Below are 21,475 nucleotides of genomic sequence, written 5' to 3' on the forward strand. Positions count from 1 at the left end.
GGACTCGATGCCCGCGGGGATACCCACGATCGTCTCACGGAGAGGAAGAACGGGGAAATGCTTGTTTACATCAGCATTTCCCCGTTCTGCCTAGTGACACTGATCACAGCTCCTTGTGATCGGGGACGGTGATCAGTGTCGTGCCACACATAGCCCAGCCCCCCCCACAGTTAGAATCACTCCCTAGGACACACTTAACCCCTGCTGAGCCCCCTAGTGGTTAACCCCTTCACTGCCAGTCACATTTACACAGTAATCAGTGCATTTTTAATCGCACTGCTCGCTGTAGAAATGTGAATGGTCCCAAAATAGCTCCAAAAGTGTCCGATCTGTCCGCCATAATGTCGCAGTCACGATCAAAATTGCAGATCGGCGCCATTACTAGTAAAAAAAAAAAAAAATATTAATAAAAATGCCGTAAAACTATCTCCTATTTTGTAGACGCTATAACTTTTGCGCAAACCAATCAAACGCTTATTGCGATTTTTTTTTACCAAAAATAGGTAGAAGAATACATATCGGCCTAAATTGAGGAAAAAAATTTTTTTTATATATTTTTTGGGATATTTATTATAGAAAAAAGTAAAAAATATTGCATTTTTTTCAAAATTGTTGCTCTTTTTTTGTTTATAGCACAAAAAATAACTGCAGAGGTGATCAAATACCACCAAAAGAAAGCTCTATTTGTGGGGAAAAAGGACATCCATTTTGTTTGGGAGCCATGTCGCACGACCGCGCAATTGTCATTTAAAGCTATGCAGTGCCGAATCGCAAAAAAATATCTGGTCTTTGGGCAGCCAAATGGTCCAGGGCTGAAGTGGTTAAAGAAAGTGTAAAATAGCATTGGATCTTGTAGGCATTGCTATCCTATCTTAGGGCCCTTTCACACTAATCAGCCTTACCAAAAGTAGAAGAAAAATGCACGACCATTAAATCCTCGGGAACTCTTCACACCAGTCAGTTGTGGGTCAGTTGCACAAATGCATGCTGCATTTTTGATGCATGTGTGGTGCAGTAAAAAGAAATGCACCAAAAATGCACCTCCCCATTGAAATGGAAAACGCTGCAATAAGGTATCACAAGTGCACCCTTGGTTGCATTTTTGGTGCATTTTGAATCACGTGTCCTTTTTCACAGGAGGAAAAAAACAGCAAGCAAGCATATGCATTTTTACCATGTTTTTGCAATGGAGTAGTGTTCCGTGGCTGGAAGCTTCTACACCCAATAGGGTGTCAAAGTTTTCCTTGGCGTGTAGTGTAGCAAAAATGTGAATTGAAGCACCACACCAGGTTCAGATACGACTTTATTCCAATAAGGGTCAGGGGGACAATCAAAATAGTATCCAACACATTTCAGGGGTCCAAAATGGCCATCTTTATCATAGCTTGAGATAGAAAACAATGCATTTGGGAAAGATGTTAATTGCACCTTTAACAGTATACTTTCCAGCGTGATTATCTGCACAGATCATGTCTGCTGCTAGTTTGACATGTTATTTAAAGAAGTGGGGATGACTGGACCAGTGAAGGAGAGAAGATCTGAGATGGAACCTTGGTGTTCTGGATCTCATTGGTGAGGCTGTTACACTCAGCCTACCCCTATTACTGTATACCAGAAATAAATGTGTTGTTTTTTTAGCTTTAACTCTTAAACGGAACCTATTGTGAGATATAAACCTATGTTAATTGTCTTGTTTAGATGGATAAATAAGGAGTAATATAAGGGCTGAATTACTTACCACTCCAGTCTCAATTCAGTGCATGCCACATAACTGGTCACTTAGTTTTGTAATCTTCTGTTGACGAAATGGAGCCACTGCCTGCCTTGCTCTAGATTAACTTTTAGGTAGATTAACCTTAAGCAGAAACCGGGTGACCATGACCAGTGCCGCAGCATTGATCATGTGACCAGCTGGCTGTCAAAGTACAAGAACTTTAGGGAAACATAAGTATTTCAGAGCTTGCTATACCTTTTTTAACCATCACTCAGAGAGATGTACAGTAAAACCTTGGTTTGAGAGCGTTTTGCAAGACAAGCAAAATGTTTTAATAAATTTTGCCTTGATATACAAGTGATGTCTTGATATAAGAGTAGCGTCATGTCACAACTGGAGTATAAAAAAGAAGAGAGGAGCCTCTAAGTGTAGCAATATGGTTACATTTAATGAAGGTACAACATTTAGCAACTTATTGCTACACTTAGAGGCGCCTCTCTTCTCTTTTATACCCTGTAAAAAAAATGCTTTGATAGACAAGTGCTTTGGATTACAAGCATGTTTCTGGAATGAATTATGCTCGCAAACAAAGGTTTTACTGTATTCAGGAATGTATAGGTCTATTTTAGGGGAAGCCCTTCCAAAACATTTATATCAATTATGACTGGATGCTAGTAATTTTATTCATTGGCTTCTTATTTTCTCCTCCCTCTAATGCTGTTTTGGATTCTAGCTCATGAGAGAAGCTTAAGTACAGAGCAAATGCCAGAGTCCCCAAGAGCATTAAGAAGATGGTGGCCAATATCCAAAGCTGAAATATCAGTCTTCGCAGAAATATCAGTAAGTTGTCACACAATCGACATTGAGTCTTATTCATTCTTTTCTGCCCACAAGGTGTGGAACATTCACTTCAGGTATATAAGTTCATCTTTAATAATTTCTTCTATCCACGCTATCCCAGGGATAACACCAGCATGGAAGTCCCGAGAAGCTGCAGGGACTTGTTCCCTTTTATACCCTTTACAGCTGTTCACTGTTCCCCAACTTATTACTCCGACCTGTAGAAGCAGAAAAGAGAAAGAGATTAAAAAGTTATTGCAAAATACCTTAAACTGGACATCCTTCTGCTCTGCTCTCTTGAATCATGTGATTATTTTATTAAAAATGAGTGCTTGGATGCTCTTGGAGGCAAAATGCTGTCTGCTTTGTATTCACAATTGTAGAAACAAACAAAAAATAGTGATCATTTCGGGTTTTTCTGAACTGCAGTGTAGTAGGTTTTTGACTCACATACCCCTATACCCAACTCTTTGTGGTGAATTTAGCCATAGGGTGGCCAGGAGAGTGAACATCATAAGGAAAATATATGCAAATATTGATTGCTTGGTGCTACCCTCCATGGGCACTGAAGCACTAGTGCAATTCTGATAAATACAACTCCTCCCATTGTGAAATGTTTTGATGAATATGTCAAGTTTTAAAAGTACTTCTTAGTTTCCAGGCACTGGCTTCAAATTTGTAAGTAAAAATTGTATTTTGCAAAGTGCCAATGGCCAATACTGTCCACCTGCTTGGCCATGAGCCCCTGTATATACTGGTGAGTGGGTTGTCTCGTTGACACCTTGTTATTACCAGGGATTATGCAGGAGGATATAAATGGCTCCTGCTGCTACAGAGGCAGCAATTCGTTCCTTGTCTGCACACAGATATTTTATTTTAAGTAAACTTTGCTGGCTAGAACAAGGGTTAGAGTTGCGATAGCTATTAGGAAGGGAAAGAGGGAAAAGGAAAGGGGAAAGAAAAGGAAAGATCTCATCTCTGACAGTGCTCCTCCAAAGCAAAAGGAAGGGCAAGAAAAAGGGAAATGAAAGAGAAAAGAAAAGGAGAATGGTAAAGTATGAAACTTGCACTACTTTGTAATGTGAACAAGTAAGGGAAAATCACGAGGGAAGAAAAGTTCTTTTGCAGGCATAAAAAATAAAAACACCAAAACATATAGGCAATGCATAATGATTGCTGGAAAGTGAGGCAAGGTAAAGCAAAACATGTTACAAAACTATGCTGGAAATCCACCCATCATAATTAAAAGGTTTACTGTACCTGGATGTAACGCTTTTTATGTTGTATAATAAGAGGACCACCACCATCTCCTGCAAGAGATAAAAATAAGCATTAATAAACTGATGAACTGTTGCTAAGTAAGCAGGGTGTATTACTACTATATTGCCTGAAATGGGTACATTGCCTATTGCCTGCCATATCCAAAATTGAATGCAAGAGTCAATGTGCTTTTGTATTGATACATTTTGAATGGGCTGAAAGCAATGAATCTGAATGAATCGTTATGATACAAGATGGATTGTAATTAGTTGCTGTACTTGGCACACTTTATCGAATAAGGCCAGTTGTGTATGACAGACAAGAAAAGCTAAACCAATAGAAGTCAAATGACTTTGAGGAAGAAGGAACTGTGAAAGAGCAAGACGTTTCCCTCTTAACCAGTGGCGACTGGTGCTCAATTTTTTGGGGGGGTGCAAACAAACTGAAAAAAACCCCATCAATCGCAGCCACTGTGCCCATCAAACGCTGCCACTGTGCCCATCAAATGCAGCCACTGTGCCCATCAAACGCAGCCACTGTGCCCATCAAATGCAGCCACTGTGCCCATCAAACGCAGCCGCTGTGCCATATCAAATGCTCCCACTGTGCCATCAAATGCTGCCACTGTGCCCCATCAAATACAGATACTGTGCCCATCTTATTCAACCACTGTGCCCATCTTATGCAGCCACTGTGCCCATCAAATGCAGCCTCACTTTGCCCCATCATATGCAGCCTCACTGTGTCCCATCAAATGCAGCCTCACTGTGTCCCATCAAATGCAGCCTCACTGTTTCCCATCAAATGCAGCCTCACTGTTTCCCATCAAATGCAGCCTCACTGTTTCCCATCAAATGCAGCCTCACTGTGTCCCATCAAATGCAGCCTCACTGTCCCATCAAATGCAGCCTCACTGTGTCCCATCAAATGCAGCCTCACTGTGTCCCATCAAATGCAGCCTCACTGTGTCCCATCAAATGCAGCCTCACTGTGTCCCATCAAATGCAGCCTCACTGTGTCCCATCAAATGCAGCCTCACTGTGTCCCATCAAATGCAGCCTCACTGTGTCCCATCAAATGCAGCCTCACTTTGCCCCATCAAATGCAGCCTCACTGTGTCCCATCAAACCCCTCTGTTCTCCGCAGAAGCTCCGCAAGGTGGGACAAAAGCCCGCAAATGAAGCGCCTCATCTGCAATCTCGTGATTGCATAGACCTGGCGCTTCCCATAGGGCCGTTTTTTAAAATTTTTTTTGTGACTGCCTGGAGGTGGGGGGCGGCGCCGCCACTGCTCTTAACACTATCAAACCTCAGGTCCATCCAAAACTGACATTTCCGTATTGTAAGGTTGCTGGGAATTTGTAACTTTCTATCCCTTTTTTTCCTGATGTCTCCAAGGAAAAGGGGTGGTTAAAACCAGCCATGTCTTCCTAAAAATAAAACATTAGTTTTGGTTGGAGTTAGCAGTTAAAGGTAATGAGTCAGGATTGAAATAAGACAACTTCCACTTTTTACTTGTTTTTTTAAAGGTGCAAGGTCCATGACTGTTATGCTAATGGATGCTTCACTGCTTTGTGGGTCTATGCCCTGGAACAGGCATGTGTATATGAGTTATCCCAACACTTTATATACACATCCTTGTTTTAGATCTATGACTTAACACATAGAGGGGTAAGGACTAAGGATTAGGATAAAAGCTCTGACCATTGCACTTTTAAAACCAAGTCAGCAATGGCAGCTCCCTTGTACTGTCTTGACAGATTCTTGGGTAGATATGCGAGCATGAAAAAAAATGAAAAACATTGGCTTAGCAAAGTTATAGATTACCTTTGCAGGTCTGGGGATCCACTTCAGGGTCTATTCCTCCAGTACACAGGAAATTGTCAGTTACAACGTCTTTGATATCTGCCACATCTTTAAAGTCTTCCACTTTCTTTGCATCATTGAGGCAACCTTGTCTCTGTAAATAAGAAATTAGTAGATTAGGACAGAATGAGAAAAAATCAGACAGAGGAAAGGCTGACTGACTTTGTGAGTACTAGGAAAGAGCTGCCAGTTCAGACTGAATTTTGGCTGTTCAGAAGTTCAGCCAAACTAAATGGTCAGTTGGCAGACTTAAACCTCAGTTGCACAGGGAATTAAGGGTCTGCAGACAGGGGGATTTATCCGAGTCTAGAAGCCTCCTTTAACCTTTTCATGCCAGCTGAACGCATATGTGTTGGCTGTCAGTGGGTGGGCCTTAACGCTGAGCAGCCGCATTATATGCGGCCCTGTGTAAACAACTTACCATGCTGAGAGCATGGTAGCTGGTGGGCATCGGTAAGCTCCCGATACATACTTGCGATCAGGAGTTTTCCGATCATGTGACTGCTGTGACAGCCAATTACAGCAGTCACATAACCCAAATTTGCACCTCTGCCTCCCGGTTTTTAGCACTCTTAAAGGGGCGGGTGGCGATTGGCCTGAAGGGGTCAAAAAGACATTATTTTAATAATAATTGTCCCACACGGGGGGGAGTCAATATTTGGGGCCCCTTATTTTTAAAGGGGATTCAAGATTACAATAAGCCCCCAGTCCACAGACCACCACAACCGCTATGCCAGGTATGTGGGAAAGAGGCACTTGTCTGCATCAACATGAAGACATGGTGTTTTGTCAGGGGGGTTCCTTGTTGAGGGTATGTAGCCTGGTATGATACAGGAGAAGGGGGCCACACATTCGTCCTCCTCCTTTTCTCAGGTGCCAGGCTGCATGCTGGTATGGATTTTTTAAAGGAACCCCGTGCTTTTATTTTTCTTGTATTTTTGCATTGGTTGAGCATTGGAATGCAGATCTGAAGGAGGAGCCCAAACTGTTGTAATTTTTTCTGTGTGGGCGAACCCTATTGACATCTATACCAGATCCTCATTTAAAGGCTAAGTTCACCTTTTTTTTGTTTTTTTTCTAAAATCCAGCTCCCCTGTGTACCAATATACCAATGATGTACCTCTGTTGCACAAAAATATTCTTTGATTTAAAAAAAAAGGCCTATCTCATCCATGGCTATATTTTGCAGATTACTTCAGAAACTTCCTGGTAAACAGACAGGACAGACTAGGCGCTAAGACACAGGAAGGAGATTACCAGCTGATCTCATTAGCACACCTTCACCCATCCAGTACGTTTTCACGGCACCCCAAAGGGTGCATGCTAAACTCCCTGGGGTCACATGCAGCCCATGGGACACCCCTGATATAGTGCCTACCTGCCTGATTGGATACAGAGTGATTGGATTGATTGTGTGTGTCCTCCTATTATATAGTTTTTGGTATACAATTGAAATCAATGGGCTGCCCTTTGTGTGTCACAGAAAACAAGCCAAAAAACATCTCTCGCTCCCACTACTCTAGATGTGAATGGGGCTCTGAAAGTGAAATGAATGTGTTTACACAAGAACCATGAGGTTTCATTCACATCTGTGTGTTTCCAAACGCATGGCAAACTGCACAGAAAATTTGCGCTTCGCCATGCATTTCAGAAGTGCTGCAAATGTGCATCGTGTTTGTGTTGTCATTACATGTTAAAGGCTCCCCAAATGCACCAAAAACTGCAGTAACGCACCATACTCCACTCCAAAAAAAAGTTCAGGGGCTTCTCTGGGGCAATTGTTGTGCATAGGGCAGCCCTTTCAAGTGAATGGGCTGCCCTATGTGTGACGATTGAAAACGCTCCAAAACACCCAAAACAAACACATGCGGGAATGTGAGTTTTTACTATGTGGGGATGTGAACAAGGCCTGACAACTGAGTGTTTCTGTCCACTCCCTCCTATGTACTTGTATAAAGATGGTCATACACCATGCAATCTGATTGTACAATTTCTGTACAATTTCCTTTAGATTTAGCAGAACTATGGAATAGAGGACACACCTTAACAATCCATTCATTTGTATCCAATCAGACAGGTCCTTGTACTACATACCTGATGGGAGATCTAAAAGCGATTGTACATTCAGATTGTATAGGGAGTAGGTGGATGATAGTTTTGTAATGAGGGAGGAGTGGTCCAGAGAGGTGAACACACCCTATCAATCCTCTTCTGTGATGCAACAAGGAAGTGAAGGCTACTGGGAAATGACCTAACAGGAAGTGAATGCTGATACAAGCTACAGGAAGTGATGTAATCTGAAAATGCAAGTAAACTGACAAGATTCTAAATATCCTGTGGATGAGGTGAGAGAAAATCTCATGTGAGTCTAGTGCCAGCACTTTGGCAGGTGACTCAAAATCTATAACATCCTCTGATGAAAAGTCAATAAAATCCATGCTTTCGGTGATCTGTGGCTGGGAGTAAAGACGGCTTCCTCTTCACCTGATCCCTTGAACTGCAGCTGGGAAGAAGGATCGTTTGCTCCATCTCCTGTACCGTTACCTGGCTGCTGGACAGATGCATTCCTCCATCCAAGCTTGTACTATGCAGAAACAGGTTCGTCAAGGTCAGTCAACACTTACTGCATCTGCCCTAAGAGCTTCCATAGCTGCGGGTGGTGGCGGGCAAAGTACACTGTTACTCTGCCCCACTGCTGATACTTCAGCTAGGATTTCAAAACTGTTGGCTGGTACCTCCTGATAGTCCCAGGCAAAGGAAGCCCAGACCTGCTGCTGAGCAGAGTCTAGCAGCCGTCTGTAGGCGATCTCCAGCTCCCATTTCTGAATGGCCAGAAACTCCAAATCTTCCTGTGCCCAGAGCACTTTTGAGACATTCAGCATCCGGTCTATGTACTCCAAGATTTCTTGTTAAAATCCGAGTCCTTGGACAGCCCCCAGAACAACAGCTCCAGACCGCCGTAGCCAAAGCCTTCCGTCGGGCTGTCATCCAATTGTCCACACGGGCATATTTAGGCTACATACCAGCAGAGGGTCCTCTAGCTCTCGTCCAACTGCATCTCCGCCTGGACCAGCCTGCTTAACTCAGCTGTAACTCCTTGTGCCGTTGTTACCCCAGTAACAGCATTCGCACTTCGTATTGCGACCAGTATGTTTCCTGGATGGAGGGGAGAATCTTTCCCTGGTGGCGCTCATGGGTTAGAGCTTCCTTCCAGAGTTCCCAGCGGACAGAATCATAATATCCCAGCAGGACCTGCACTGACACTGGTCCCCTGTGCTGTATTCGTATCTCTCGCAACCTCCTTCCGAATTCCTCTTCCATGGCGGCTGGTATCTGTACCTCTCCTCTTCTGCTATCCGGACCTTGGATCCCGGTGGAGATTTGGCTGTCCCAGACTGCAGGAAGCATTCCACCGCTTGCCACCAAATGTGATGGAACCGCTTGGTGTCCCGACTAGGTGCTTTCTTCCACCAAACCGTGCTTCCTGCCTTCCAAACCGTTCTGAGCAGACCAAGAGCTAATACCAGCCCTTTTTACCCCAATCATCGTACACAGACAAGACGTGAGGTAAAATCCTAAAGGAATGACTCATTATTAAAAACTCACACAGAATATACAGCACACAGGTCAGGTGAGCCTGATCAAATTATCATATGCAAAGGAAATTGTATGCAGAAAATTCAAGTTAGACTTACCGGTAACTTGTTTTCCAGGAGTCTTTCAGGACAACACATGAGAGAGAGAGATAGAGTGGCTCCACCCACTAGGAAACAGGAAACACAAACTCCACCACATTTTAAAAGGAGGCTTCTCCCCACAGCTCATCAGTTGTAGTAGAGTACCTCCAGCCCAAGCTGGAACACATGATCATAATATGGTTAACCACAGCATATATATATATATATATGGGTTGTCCCGATACCACTTTTTTTGGACCGAGTACAAGTACCAATACTTTTTTTCAAGTACTCGCCGATACCGATTACCAATACTTTTTTTTAATGTCACGTGACAGTGTTTTTTTTTGTTTTTGATTTTGTTTTTTTTTTAGGGGGGGGGGGTAGGGGGTGAACGGTTTCTGTGTGTTTTTTTTTTCATTTACATTCATTATTTTTTTACAATCATTTTTTTTAATTCTTTATTGCAATATGTGTGTTTTTTGTTTTTTTTTATCAGCCCTGTTGGGGGGCTTTGGTGAGATATCAGGGGTCTTAACAGACCTCTGATATCTCCCCTTTGAGACAGAGAAAGAGACAGAGGATAGAGATACCCCAGTCCCTTTCTCTGCAGCCTCAGCTGCACTGAGAATGAATGGAGAGAAGACAGCGGCTCCTCTCCATTCATAAACTGACACATCGTAATCACAGGAGATTACAATGTTTCAGTTATGTGAATAGACAGAGTCAGCTGACTCTCTCCATACACACAGCGGAGAGGGGAACAGTGGAGGAGGACAGAGCAATGGAGGGGGACAGAGGAGGAGGACAGTGTAATGGAGGGGGACAGAACAACGGAGGAGGACAGAACAACAGAGGGGGACAGAGGAGGAGGACAGTGTAACGGAAGGGGACAGAACAACGGAGGGTGACAGCAGAACGCCGGAATGGAGGGGGACAGAGCAACAGAGGGGAACGGCATAGGGGGACAGAGGAACGGAGGGGGCATGGAGGAGGATGAGGTAACAGTCAGCGGTGATCGGGTGTGGGGGAGTTACAAGCACCGATCACCGCTGTATGTCATTAAAGCCGCGGGGGGAGAAGCTTATAACTCCCCCACACGCTGATCACCGCTGACTGTCATAGTATCGGCGGAAGCATCGGGAGCATTTGCCCAAGTACAAGTACTGACGCCACCTTTGACAAAAACCCTGGATCTGTTTTAAGCACAAACCTGTCTGGGTAAATCAATATAAAGGGCTTTTTTACTGAAAGAGCATTTAATTCTCCAATTCTTCTCGCAGTCGTAACTGCCACTAAGAATACTGTCTTAAGAGTCAAATTCCTTAATGAGATTGTCTGTAACAGCTCAAAAGGATCTTTTGTGAGTGCTTGTAAAACTACTGACAGGTCCCATTTTGGAAAATGTCTAGTAGGAACTGGTCTGGACCTAGTAAGTGACCTAAAGAATCTTGTTACCTAGGGAACTGAGGAAACAGGTTGTTCCAGGTTTACTCCCAGGGTAGCCACTTGCACTTTAAGAGTGCTAACTGCAAGACCTCTGTCCACCCCATTTTGTAGAAATTCCAGAATTGACACAATGTCCTCTAATGCCGCGTACACACGGTCGGACTTTTCGTCTACAAAAGTCCAACGGACGCTGACGGACTAAAGCTGGCTGGTAATCCGATCGTGTGTGGGCTTCTCCGGACTTTCAACTGACTTTTTCAGCCTCAAATCCGACGGACTTTAGATTTGAAACATGCTTCAAATCTTTCCGACGGACTCGAGTCCGGTCGAAAAATCCGCTCGTCTGTATGCTAGTCTGACGGACAAAAACCCACGCTAGGGCAGCTATTGGCTACTGGCTATCAACTTCCTTATTTTAGTCCGGTGTACGTCATCACGTAAGAATTCGACGGACTTTTGTGTGATCGTGTGTAGGCAAGTCTGTTCGTTAGAAAGTCCGCCGCAAGTCCGTCGAAAGTCCGTCGAAAGTCTGTCGGACAGGCTGTCGGACTTTTGTAGCTGAAAAGTCCGACCGTGTGTACGCCCCATAAGGTTCGGTTTGCCGAACGACACCAAAAGTTGTAAACTCTCTAAACTTTAGCGTAGATATCTCTAGTCACTTTCTTTCTACTAGCGAGTAGAGTGGACACTAGAGGCTCTGACAAATCTTTGTTTTTTAACAGCTGCTCCTCAGTTACCAAGCGGTGAGACTTAGTCTGGCTACATCCGGATGATATACTGGGCCTTGAAGTAGTAAGTCCTGTCTGAGGGGAAGCTACCAGAATGGTTTCACTGACATTTGTAGGATGGAGGAAAACCAGGCCCTTTTGGGCCAGAACGGAGTGACCAAGATTACTGATACTTTTTCCTTTTGTATTTTCCTCAATACCAGAGGATTTTTGAATGTTTACAATCCAGTCCAAGGCCTCCAGATGATTGCGAGCCTTGACCAAGTCCATCTGTAACTTCTCTCTGGAAGGGGCAAAGAATAGAAGGTCATCCAGATAAGGGACGACCGCAATTCCCTGTAGCCGGAGAGGAGCTATGGCTTCCGCCATAATCTTGGTAAATATTCGGGGGGCGGAAGAAAGATCAAACGGGAGGGCCTTGAATTGAAGATGCTGCACCTCCCTCCCCATATTTACTGCCAGCCTGAGGTATTTCTGAGACTGAGCAGCTATAGGTACATGTAGGTACACATCCCTTAAGTCGATCAATGCCATGAAGCATCCCTTGACTAAGAGATTTCTTACCGAAAAGATGGAGTCCATGCGGAATCGCCTGTATTGGACTGATCTGTTCAACGGTTTTAAATTGAGGATGAGACGAAAGCTTCCCAACGGTTCCCTTAACAGGAAAATATGGGAATAGAAACCGTGGTAATGTTCCTCTGGAGATACCTGAATCACAACACCCTGTTTTATTAGATCCCCTAACAGGTTCTTCATGGCTAGGGCCTTTGTTGTGTCCTTTGGCAGGTCTGTTACACAGTATCTCTCTGGAGGAAGGTCCAAAAGTTCTATTTTGTATCCCTGGGCCAGCAAGTCCAAAATAAAAGGGTTTTTTGTCATGTTTGCCCAAAGAGGAAGGAATTTTTGAAGCCTTCCTCCCACAGGCAAAAGGAGGATTGAAAAGGACATTCCCTCTGCCTCTACCCCTTTGTGCTGACCAATTCCTTCTTTTTTTGGGGGGGCGTTACCCTGCCCCTTATTTTTTTTTAGGTTGAAAAAAAACACTCTGTTTTTTCTTTTTTATAGTAAAGGGTTTCTTTCTATCAGCTGTTCTATCTAAAACAGACTGCAGTTCAGGAGCGAATAAGAGATCTCCCAAAAAAGGAACTCCACATAATTTATTTTTGGAAGCTGTGTCCCCAGGTCATGTTTTCAGCCATAGAGCTCTCCTAGCTGAATTAGTCAAGGCCCCTGATCTGGCTGACATCCTTATAGATTCTGCAGAGGCATCAGAAATATATGCTACAGCTGCAGTTAGGGTTGAGAAGGAATCGAGAATCTTCTGCTTGGGTGAATCAGCTATAATGTGTGCCTTTAGCTGATTCAGCCAGAACTCCATATTTTTAGAGACACAGGTCGTAGCCATAGCCGGTTTAAGATTCCCCATAATGGATTGCCAGGCTTTTTTAAGTTGCTGATCCATCCTCTTGTCCATAGGATCCTTCAGAATACCCATGTCCTCAAATGCCAAATCCGTTGATCTGGACACTTGGGAAAAGGCTGCATCTAACTTCGGAACTTTGTTCCAAAGTGACTCTGGGTCTTCATTAAATGTGCTCTTGGGAAAAAGGGTTTTTTCTCTGGATCAGCCCACTCCTTCCTAATGGTCTCCGAGATTACTGAATGTACAGGGAAAGTGCGACTTCTTGTTTCACTAAGCCCTGCATACATTCGATCATGCATCGATAATTCTCTTTTTTCTTCCTCTAATCCCAATGTTGCATATATCGCTTTCAACAGACTGTCTACTTGCTCTAAGGACAGTTTGTATCTTGAAGGTGCATCCTCTGCCTCTTCCTCTTCCTCCTCCTCCTTCTCTCTGGAGTGCGAGGGGGACTGTTCCCTTTGGGTAGGAGGGCCAGTCTCGGCCTCTACCATTGGGATTAACCGTGTGTCCTGAGAGGGGTCTGAGGTAGTCGCCTGACTCAGTAATGGTGTTACAAGAGAAGAGCGAAAAGCTTGTATGGTAGCATCTAGCTCTTTCATAACTGATGCGATTATGTCGCTGCATGCAGAAGAAGCCTCTTCCTTGACTAAGGAGTCAATGCAAACTTGGCATAAAGTCTTAATCCAACCCTTTAGTAACTTCGTCTTACATGAGGGGCATCTCTTTTTGACAGCTGATTCAGAGCTCCTAGTCTGCCATAAAAAATGACAAAAAGAGAACACCAGCATATAATGAGTCAAAGCTTCCTCCTAACGGACTCAGCACAGGTGCACAGGTAAAACACCAGCTAACTCCCTGTGCCCAGACAGGCCCCAGCCACCAAGGGGGAAAAAACATTGTGAGAGAGGCACCATAGTGAATAGGGTAGCTCCCCATACCCTCTTACCTGGGCTTTGCTGGTGCCTGTGCCTGCCCCACTTGCGGCTGCCACAGAATCCATAGTGGTGCTGCTTTCGTTCGGTGGCTTCCAAACACCGGTTCCAGAGTCCAAAGACACCGCTGCGCCAGACCGGAACTGGAATATAGGCACCAGGACCGCTCCTCCCTTCTTCCCCTGCACCATTTCCGCAGGAAATTATGATGCGCCTGTTCCTAGTGCCGCCCCCTTGCTGGATACCTCACTTCCGGCCGAGTCTCTACTCTGCCTCTACCAAGATGGCGGCGGCTTGTAACGCCGTCATGCGGTTTAAAAAAAAGCCTGCGAACGGCTGCCATCACCTAAGGAGCGGCTCCAGGAGCAGTCCTGCTCTCTTCTGAGCAGGAAAGGAAAAAAGAAGCCCACTTACTAGCTACCCTCTGGCGCAGTGTTGGAGGAACAGACTCTCTGGAGGAAAAAAGTTATGGTGGGGTAGGCAGTCTGGCCTCTCAGGACAGCACCATACGAGACCATGGCACCTACTAGGTGTTTCCTTGCTGAAGGAAACACAAAAACTGATGAGCTGTGGGGAGAAGCCTCCTTTTAAAATGTGGTAGAGTTTGTGTTTTTTTCTGTTTCCTAGTGGGTGGAGCCACTCTCTCTCTCTCATGTGCTGTCCTGAAAGACAATAAGGGAAATATGATTAACATAACTAAGGTACAACCAACATAAACTATGTTACTCCTCCTCTACCAACTAATAGCTGACATAATACTGATATAATTAACTTGAGCTTATTAACTAGTCACTTAAACCAGCCTAGGTAGAGGGGACACAATACTAGCAGACAGACAGAAACAATACAAACAATGAGAGAGATCCACTTAGCATAAACACATTATAGCAGGAGGCCCCAGTGGTTTGAGCTGATTACATTAACATCTGCAGTCATTGCTGGTTTGAGGCATAGAGGCCCCAAATATGGATATGGAACCTCCAGTTCCCAGAGTCTGTGTGTTTTGGGGAGACATGAATTTAAATAATTTATTGAAATAAGACCACTCCACGGATCCCCCAGGTGTACACCTCCCTAGGGATGGGCTGACTGTTCGAGTTGAACATGAGTTTGACTCGAACATCGGCTGTTCGATTGTTCGACGAAGATCGAACATTATGGGCCGTTCGCGCCAAATTCGAGTGGCATGCAATGGCCCATAATGAACTGCGTCATCGCAGTGGTTTGCTGGCTGATGATTGGCCAAGCAGACACTATGACCTGCGTGCTTTGGCCAATCACAGCGCCGTAAGCAAACAGAGCCATAATTGGTCAAAGACAGGGTGCCTTTGGCCAATTATGGCTCAGGGGTTTAAGTACACGCTCCACACTATATAAGGCCGCCTGCACGTCGGCCCTGTGTAGTGTGTTGCTGGCGTTATAGAGAGATAGATAGAGAGAGAGAGAGTGTGTCATTTAATTTACTTTGAGCAGGCAGTTTATTCAGTTAGCTAGATCTCACTGCAGACTGTTCCTGCTGTACTATTTCTAATCTACTTCAGGCAGGCAGTTGATTCAGTTAGCTGCAGTGTATTTCATATATATATATATATATATATATATATATATATATATATATATATATATATATATATATATATATATACAGGCTTGTATATATATAGTCTAGTCAAGCCTATACCTGACTGTAGGCCATTCCAGGAGTACGTGTTCAAAGACACTTTCAGGCAGGTGACTCAGTGAGCTGCAGTTCATTTTATATATATATATATATATATATATATATATATATATATATATATACATACATACATACACATACACATACACACACACACACACACACACATACATATACACACACATACATATACACACACACAGGCATGTATATATATAGTCTAGCCAAGCCTATACCTGACTGTAGGCCATTCCTGGTGTACTGTTTTTAGTAAACTTCAGGCGTTGTTTTGCTAATCTAATTGTACAGTATGTCTGGAAGGCCACCAAGGAGAGGCAGACGCTCACAGGCCTCTAAAAGAGGGCAAGCAGGCTCTGTGTCTACAGCCAACAGTGCTGGTTGTGGACACGGTGCATCCTCAGCATGTGGCTGTGGGGCACGCTTGTCCTTTTTTTCGGCAGCTGACCGTGTTGAGCCACAACATGCAGAAGAGTTGGTAGAGTGGATGACCAAGCCGTTCCCGGGTCAGGGTACGTTGTCTGCCAATGCAGCTGCCAAAGCGGCCTCTTCCATCGACTCAATGTCATCAGTCACTCCTTCCCTAGCCCCACCATCATGCCCTGAGGAGTCCCCCGAACTGTTCGACCACAGTGTAAGGTACATGCTGCTGGAGGATGCGCAATGTTTTAAAGGCTCTGATGATGGTACCCAGGTTGAGGATGAAGACAGTAACGTGAGCCCAGAGAGAGGGGGTTCCCAAGGAGGACAAGAAACTGGCAGTCATGTTCCCCCAGCTGCAGCATACTGCCAGGTTTGCTCCAGTGGCGAGGAGGGACGGGATGATGAGGTCACTGACTCTACATGGGTACCAGATAGAAGAGAGGAGGAGGAGGAGGGGGAGGCACATCTCCAACGAGGCAGGATGCCCTCCAGGGGCCAGCTTAAGGGCAGGCAACCGACTGCATCACACCGCAGAGCTCCGCATGTGTAGGGCGCTGCTGACTCTGCGCTTTTTTCCAAAAGTTTTTTGGTGTGGGCCTTTTTTTACACATGTGCAGCAGATCGCACCGTTGCTGTTTGCAGCATATGTCCGAAGCATATCAAGCATGGCCAAAACAGCAGCCGCTTGGGCACCACATGCTTGACCAGACATATGTCGAGCTCCCATGCAGTCCGTTGGCAACAGTACTTAAAAGACCCTCACCAAAGAACAAGGCGGACCTCTCCTTGCTCCTCATCAGCTGGGATCTCCAACCCCACTATAACTTCAGTCCTCTCAGAGTCCTGCACTGAGAGGAATGAAGGTGTAGAATTAGGTGTCCCAAGCACTTCCGGGCAATCTGCTAGCAATACACCAACATCTGATTGTAGCAGGCAAATTTGCCTTCCCCAGTTGCTAAACCGTTAGTTTGGCTAAATTGCTAGTACTCCAACTGCTGCCTTTTCAGTTGGTAGACTCTGCCCCCTTTCGAGAATTTGTGGAATGTGCGGTACCTCAGTGGCAGGTTCCCAAACACCAATTTTTTTCTCGGAAGGCCATTCCGGCTCTCTACCAACATGTGGAAGGCAATGTCTTGGCCTCGTTGGACTGGGCGGTCAGTGGTAAGGTGCATATTCCCACTGACTCATGGTCCAGCAGGCATGGACAGGGATGTTACCTTTCTTTCACAGTGCACTGGGTAACCCTGCTGGCAGCTGGGAAGGATGCAGGACAGGGTGCAGTATTGTTGGAGCTTGTTCCATCATTACGCCTCCAAAATGCTGGTAGTGGTGATTCTGCCACACCTCTCTCCTCCACCCCCTCCTCTTCTTCTTCCTCTATGGCCTCTTCCTGTGAAGATTTGTCCTCGGAACCAGCGGTGCTCCATAGGCATTCTAGGGGCTACGCAAGCACTCAGGCAAAAAGATGCCATGCGGTGCTTGATTTGGTCTGCTTAGGGGACAGGAGCCACACTGGGGCAGAGATTCTGGCAGCTCTGCAGTGGCAGGCTCAGAGGTGGTTGACGCCACGCCAGCTTCAGCCAGGAATGGTGGTTGGCAACAATGGCAGCAACCTCCTCTCCGCCCTCCAACAGGGACACTTCACCCATGTTCCCCGTTTGGTGGTGCAGCGGTTCTTGTGCAGGTACCCAGGCTTACAGGATCTCCTGAGGCAGGCCAGGAAAGTCTGTGGGCATTTCCGCCGGTCATATAATGCCAGTGCTCGGCTGGCTGACCTCCAAAAGGAATGCAATCTGCCCAAGAACCACCTCATCTGTGACTTGCCCACCAGTTGGAACTCAACGTTGGCAATGCTGTAGTGGATGCACATGCAGCAGAGGGCCATCAATGAATACCTGTGCGAGTTTGGCACCAGGACAGGGTCAGGGGAGCTTGGCTTTTTTTCACCACGCCAGTGGCTCATGATCAAGGATGCATGCACGGTCCTGTTACCATTTGAGGAGGCCACGAGGATGGTGAGCAGTGACAGTGCATGCATCAGTGATACTGTCCCTCTTGTCTACCTGTTGGAGCACACGCTGCGTGGAATAATGGACAGGACACTTGAGGCAGAACAGAGGGAGGAAGAGGAGGACTTCCTTACCTCTCAAGGCCCCCCTTTATCCAGACAGTATTCCCGCAGGCCCGCCTATCACACAGGAAGAGGAGGAGGATTGTGTCAGCATGGAGGTGGAGCCTGCCACTCAGCATCAGCAGCAGTCTTCAAGGGATCGTTTTCAGGCCCCAGAAACCCATGGACTTGTACGTGGCTGGCAGGAGGTGGCTGCGGATCAGGTCGTACTTAGTGACCCAGAGGACTCTGGACCGAATGCCTCAGCAAACCTACGCAGCATGGCCTCCCTCATCCTGCAAAGCCTGCGAAAGGACCCTCGGATTCGTGGTATCAAGGAGAGGGATCAGTACTGGCTGGCAACCCTTCTTGATCCACGTTACAAGGGTAAGGTGGCGGAACTTATCCAGCCATCGCAGAGGGAGCAGAAGATGAAACATATTTGAGAGGCCTTGCAGAAAGGTTTGTGCAATGCATTTCCAGAGCCTGGGAGGTTACAATTTCCTGGTCCTCCTGGACAACGTGTTGCTGAGGCTTCGGTCAGTCATAGAAGGAGCGGAGAAGGTGGCCGTCTGACCGATGCGTTCAGACAATTTTTAAGTCCGCAGCCCCAAGGTCTGATCGGTTTCAGCAACCATCGCCAGCATCTGTTGTACATGGTGCAGGAATACCTAGGGGCAAGATCAGACTTGGAGACCTTTCCAACCGAAAATCCACTGGGTTACTGGGTCTTGAGGATGGATCACTGGCCAGAGCTTGCACAGTATGCAATTGAGCTACTGGCCTGTCCTGCATCCAGCGTTCTTTCGGAACGCACATTCAGAGGCTTTGTAACAGAGTGCGCCTGTCCACCGATTCGGTTGATCGGCTCACCTTCATAAAAATGAATCGGTCTTGGATCACCAGCTACCAAGCACCTGATGCTGATGTAACCGAATCATTTTTTTATGAATGTGAGATCCCTTAAAGACTGCATATGCTGAGTGACTATCCTGTTATGCTGAGTGACTATCCTATTCCTCCTCAATGTTCATGTTGATAGCTTCTAAGAACATTTCTGGTTCTGGGCACCACCACCAGTGGCTAAGGCCCAATTTTTCTGCCCCTGTTTAACAGGGGCGTGTAATTACAATTTTTGGTGTAATATTTTGCAGCAGGGCTCGTTCCTGTGCTAAACAAGAGTATCTGTGAGGGGTTGCAGTGTTGTGGCACCACCACCACCGCCTAAGGCCCAATTTTTCTACCCCTGTCTAACAGGGGCATGTAATTACAATTCTTCATATAATATTTCACAGCAGGGTCCGTTCCAGCGCCCACCAAGAGTAACTGAGTGCTTACAGTGATCTGGTACCACCAACACCTGTGTATAGGGCAGGCGGTATAGTATATACAGGCAGTCCCCTATTTTCAAAAATCCGACTTACAAACGACTCCTACTTACAAACAGAGGGAGACAACAGGAAGCGAGAGGAAATCTACTCCTAGGAAGGGAAATTCTCTCCTGTAAGAGTTAATATGGGAAAAAAGTGTCTCCTCCACTGATTTATCACCAATCCTTGTTTCCCTTAACAACCCCAAATTTTCAAAATCCAATTGTCATTGGGACAAAAAGTGAGGTGAAATCTTCTGAACAGGGGCACAGACAGCAAAACAAATGTTACAGGGGTGATAATCCTTCCCTATGTTTTCCAAAAAGCTTTAAAATAGATTTTTTGGCTGGAGCTACACTTAAAAAATGTACCTGTTCCAAATTACCAACAGATTCTACATAAGAACAAACCTACAGTCCCTGTCTTGTTTTCACCGCCTGTATACTGCTGTTCAGAGTATATAGGGCCTGGGGGCCCAACGCCTTTTCTTTTTTTTAATTTGGGTGTGGGATTCCCCTTAATATCCGTACAAGACCCAAAGGAGGGCCTGGTAATGGGCTGGGGGGGTACCCTTGCCTTTTGTCTTACTGATTTTCATCCATTTTGCTGGGACCCGACATTACATTAAAGCCTGACTTTTATTCCTTTAGAAATGTTGTGTAAAAATTGTGCAGGGACTGTTCTAAGCAGAGGCCACAGGCGCCACTTTACAGGCATACTATTGACCCCCCCAGGTACAACATTTAAAGAAATATTTCACTTTTATTTTTTTTAAGCCATGCTGTAGCCATCTTTCTATAGTGCAGCCATGACAAGGTTAAGAAAATTTCTAAATACATCTATAACTAGGAAAAATGTACTAGTTAGCTAGCCAAGATTGCTAGATGGAAGGTACCTAAGGGCCTGTGTCAATGGGCTTTTTGTTCAATTAAGCCAGTTTCACACTTGTGCGGGTGGTTGCCGCTATAGATCCACACCTGTTTCCGCAACCACCCACACAGAAAAACACATTATCACTCAGGAAATGCATGGGGGTAACATTAATCCTAATGGCATCCCATGCACTGAAAAACGCTGTGTGGTTTCCCTGCACTGGGAACCACATTGCACTTGCAGGTTTCCTGCTGGACCTTTTCCCTGCATTTTCTGGAGGCACAACAGCCCATTTAATTGACTGGGCTGCTGTGTTTGTGCAAAACATGGCTCAAGTGTGAACCTAGCCTCAAACAGATTTTGCATTCCCATACAAGTATATGAAAACGCAAAACCCGCCTGAAACAGATCAGAAGGAAGTCAAATGCACCTGTTACTGAATCCTGGTTGATCTCAGATGCGTCTTAAACGGATATAAAACTGATACCAATGACATAAGTCCATAGTCATTGACACAGGCCCAAACTTTGTTAGTCCTGAAAGTTAGTGTTTGCATGCGCTCAGACAATAATGCTCAAGTATGGTGATAGGTCATTGCATTGTGTGAAGAAGGGCTGTGCCTCCTCTCTCTAGACCTAATAATCCAGTGGTGCTATCATGAGATGCCAACTGTAAAGAGTAAAACTCACAGTACATGTACACACATGGTACAATCTTCTTTGGCTCTACCTATGAGTATGCAGGGTATATTGGGTTGATTTACTAAAACTGGAGAGTGCAAAATCTGGTGCAGCTGTGCATGGTAGCCAATCAGCTTCTAACTTCAGCTTGCTTAACCACTTCCCGACCGGCGCATGCCGATGTACGTCAGCAGAATGACACGGACAGGCAAATGGGTGTAAAGGTATGTCCCTTTAAATTTGCGCCAGCCGGGACCACTGTAAATCAGATCACGGGTCCCGCGGACTCGATCCCTGCGGGAATACCCGCGATCGTCTCACGGGGAGGAAGAACAGGGAGATGCTAATGTAAACAAGCATCTCCCCATTCTGCCTAGTGACAGTCTCACTGATCTCTGCTCCCTGTGTCACACACAGCCACGCCCT

At 45.5% G+C, this 21,475-nt stretch overlaps 1 protein-coding gene across 2 annotated transcripts in view; it reads right to left on the reverse strand.

The window, feature by feature from the left end:
* Nucleotides 1-1,285: 1,285 nt before the first annotated feature.
* LOC141107598 (complement factor B-like) overlaps nucleotides 1,286-21,475 on the reverse strand; it is a 190,012-nt gene continuing 169,822 nt past the window's right edge. For both annotated transcript variants that reach the window (XM_073598449.1, XM_073598448.1), the window contains 3 exons: nucleotides 5,641-5,773; nucleotides 3,815-3,864; nucleotides 1,286-2,772 (listed from right to left, as the gene is read on the reverse strand). In XM_073598449.1, the coding sequence (XP_073454550.1) occupies nucleotides 2,620-2,772; nucleotides 3,815-3,864; nucleotides 5,641-5,773 (336 nt within the window). In that variant the 3' untranslated portion in view covers nucleotides 1,286-2,619. The remainder of the gene's footprint in view (nucleotides 2,773-3,814; nucleotides 3,865-5,640; nucleotides 5,774-21,475) is intronic.

This window comes from Aquarana catesbeiana, linkage group LG09 (genome assembly GCF_042186555.1).
Source record: "Aquarana catesbeiana isolate 2022-GZ linkage group LG09, ASM4218655v1, whole genome shotgun sequence".
NCBI lineage: Eukaryota > Metazoa > Chordata > Amphibia > Anura > Ranidae > Aquarana > Aquarana catesbeiana.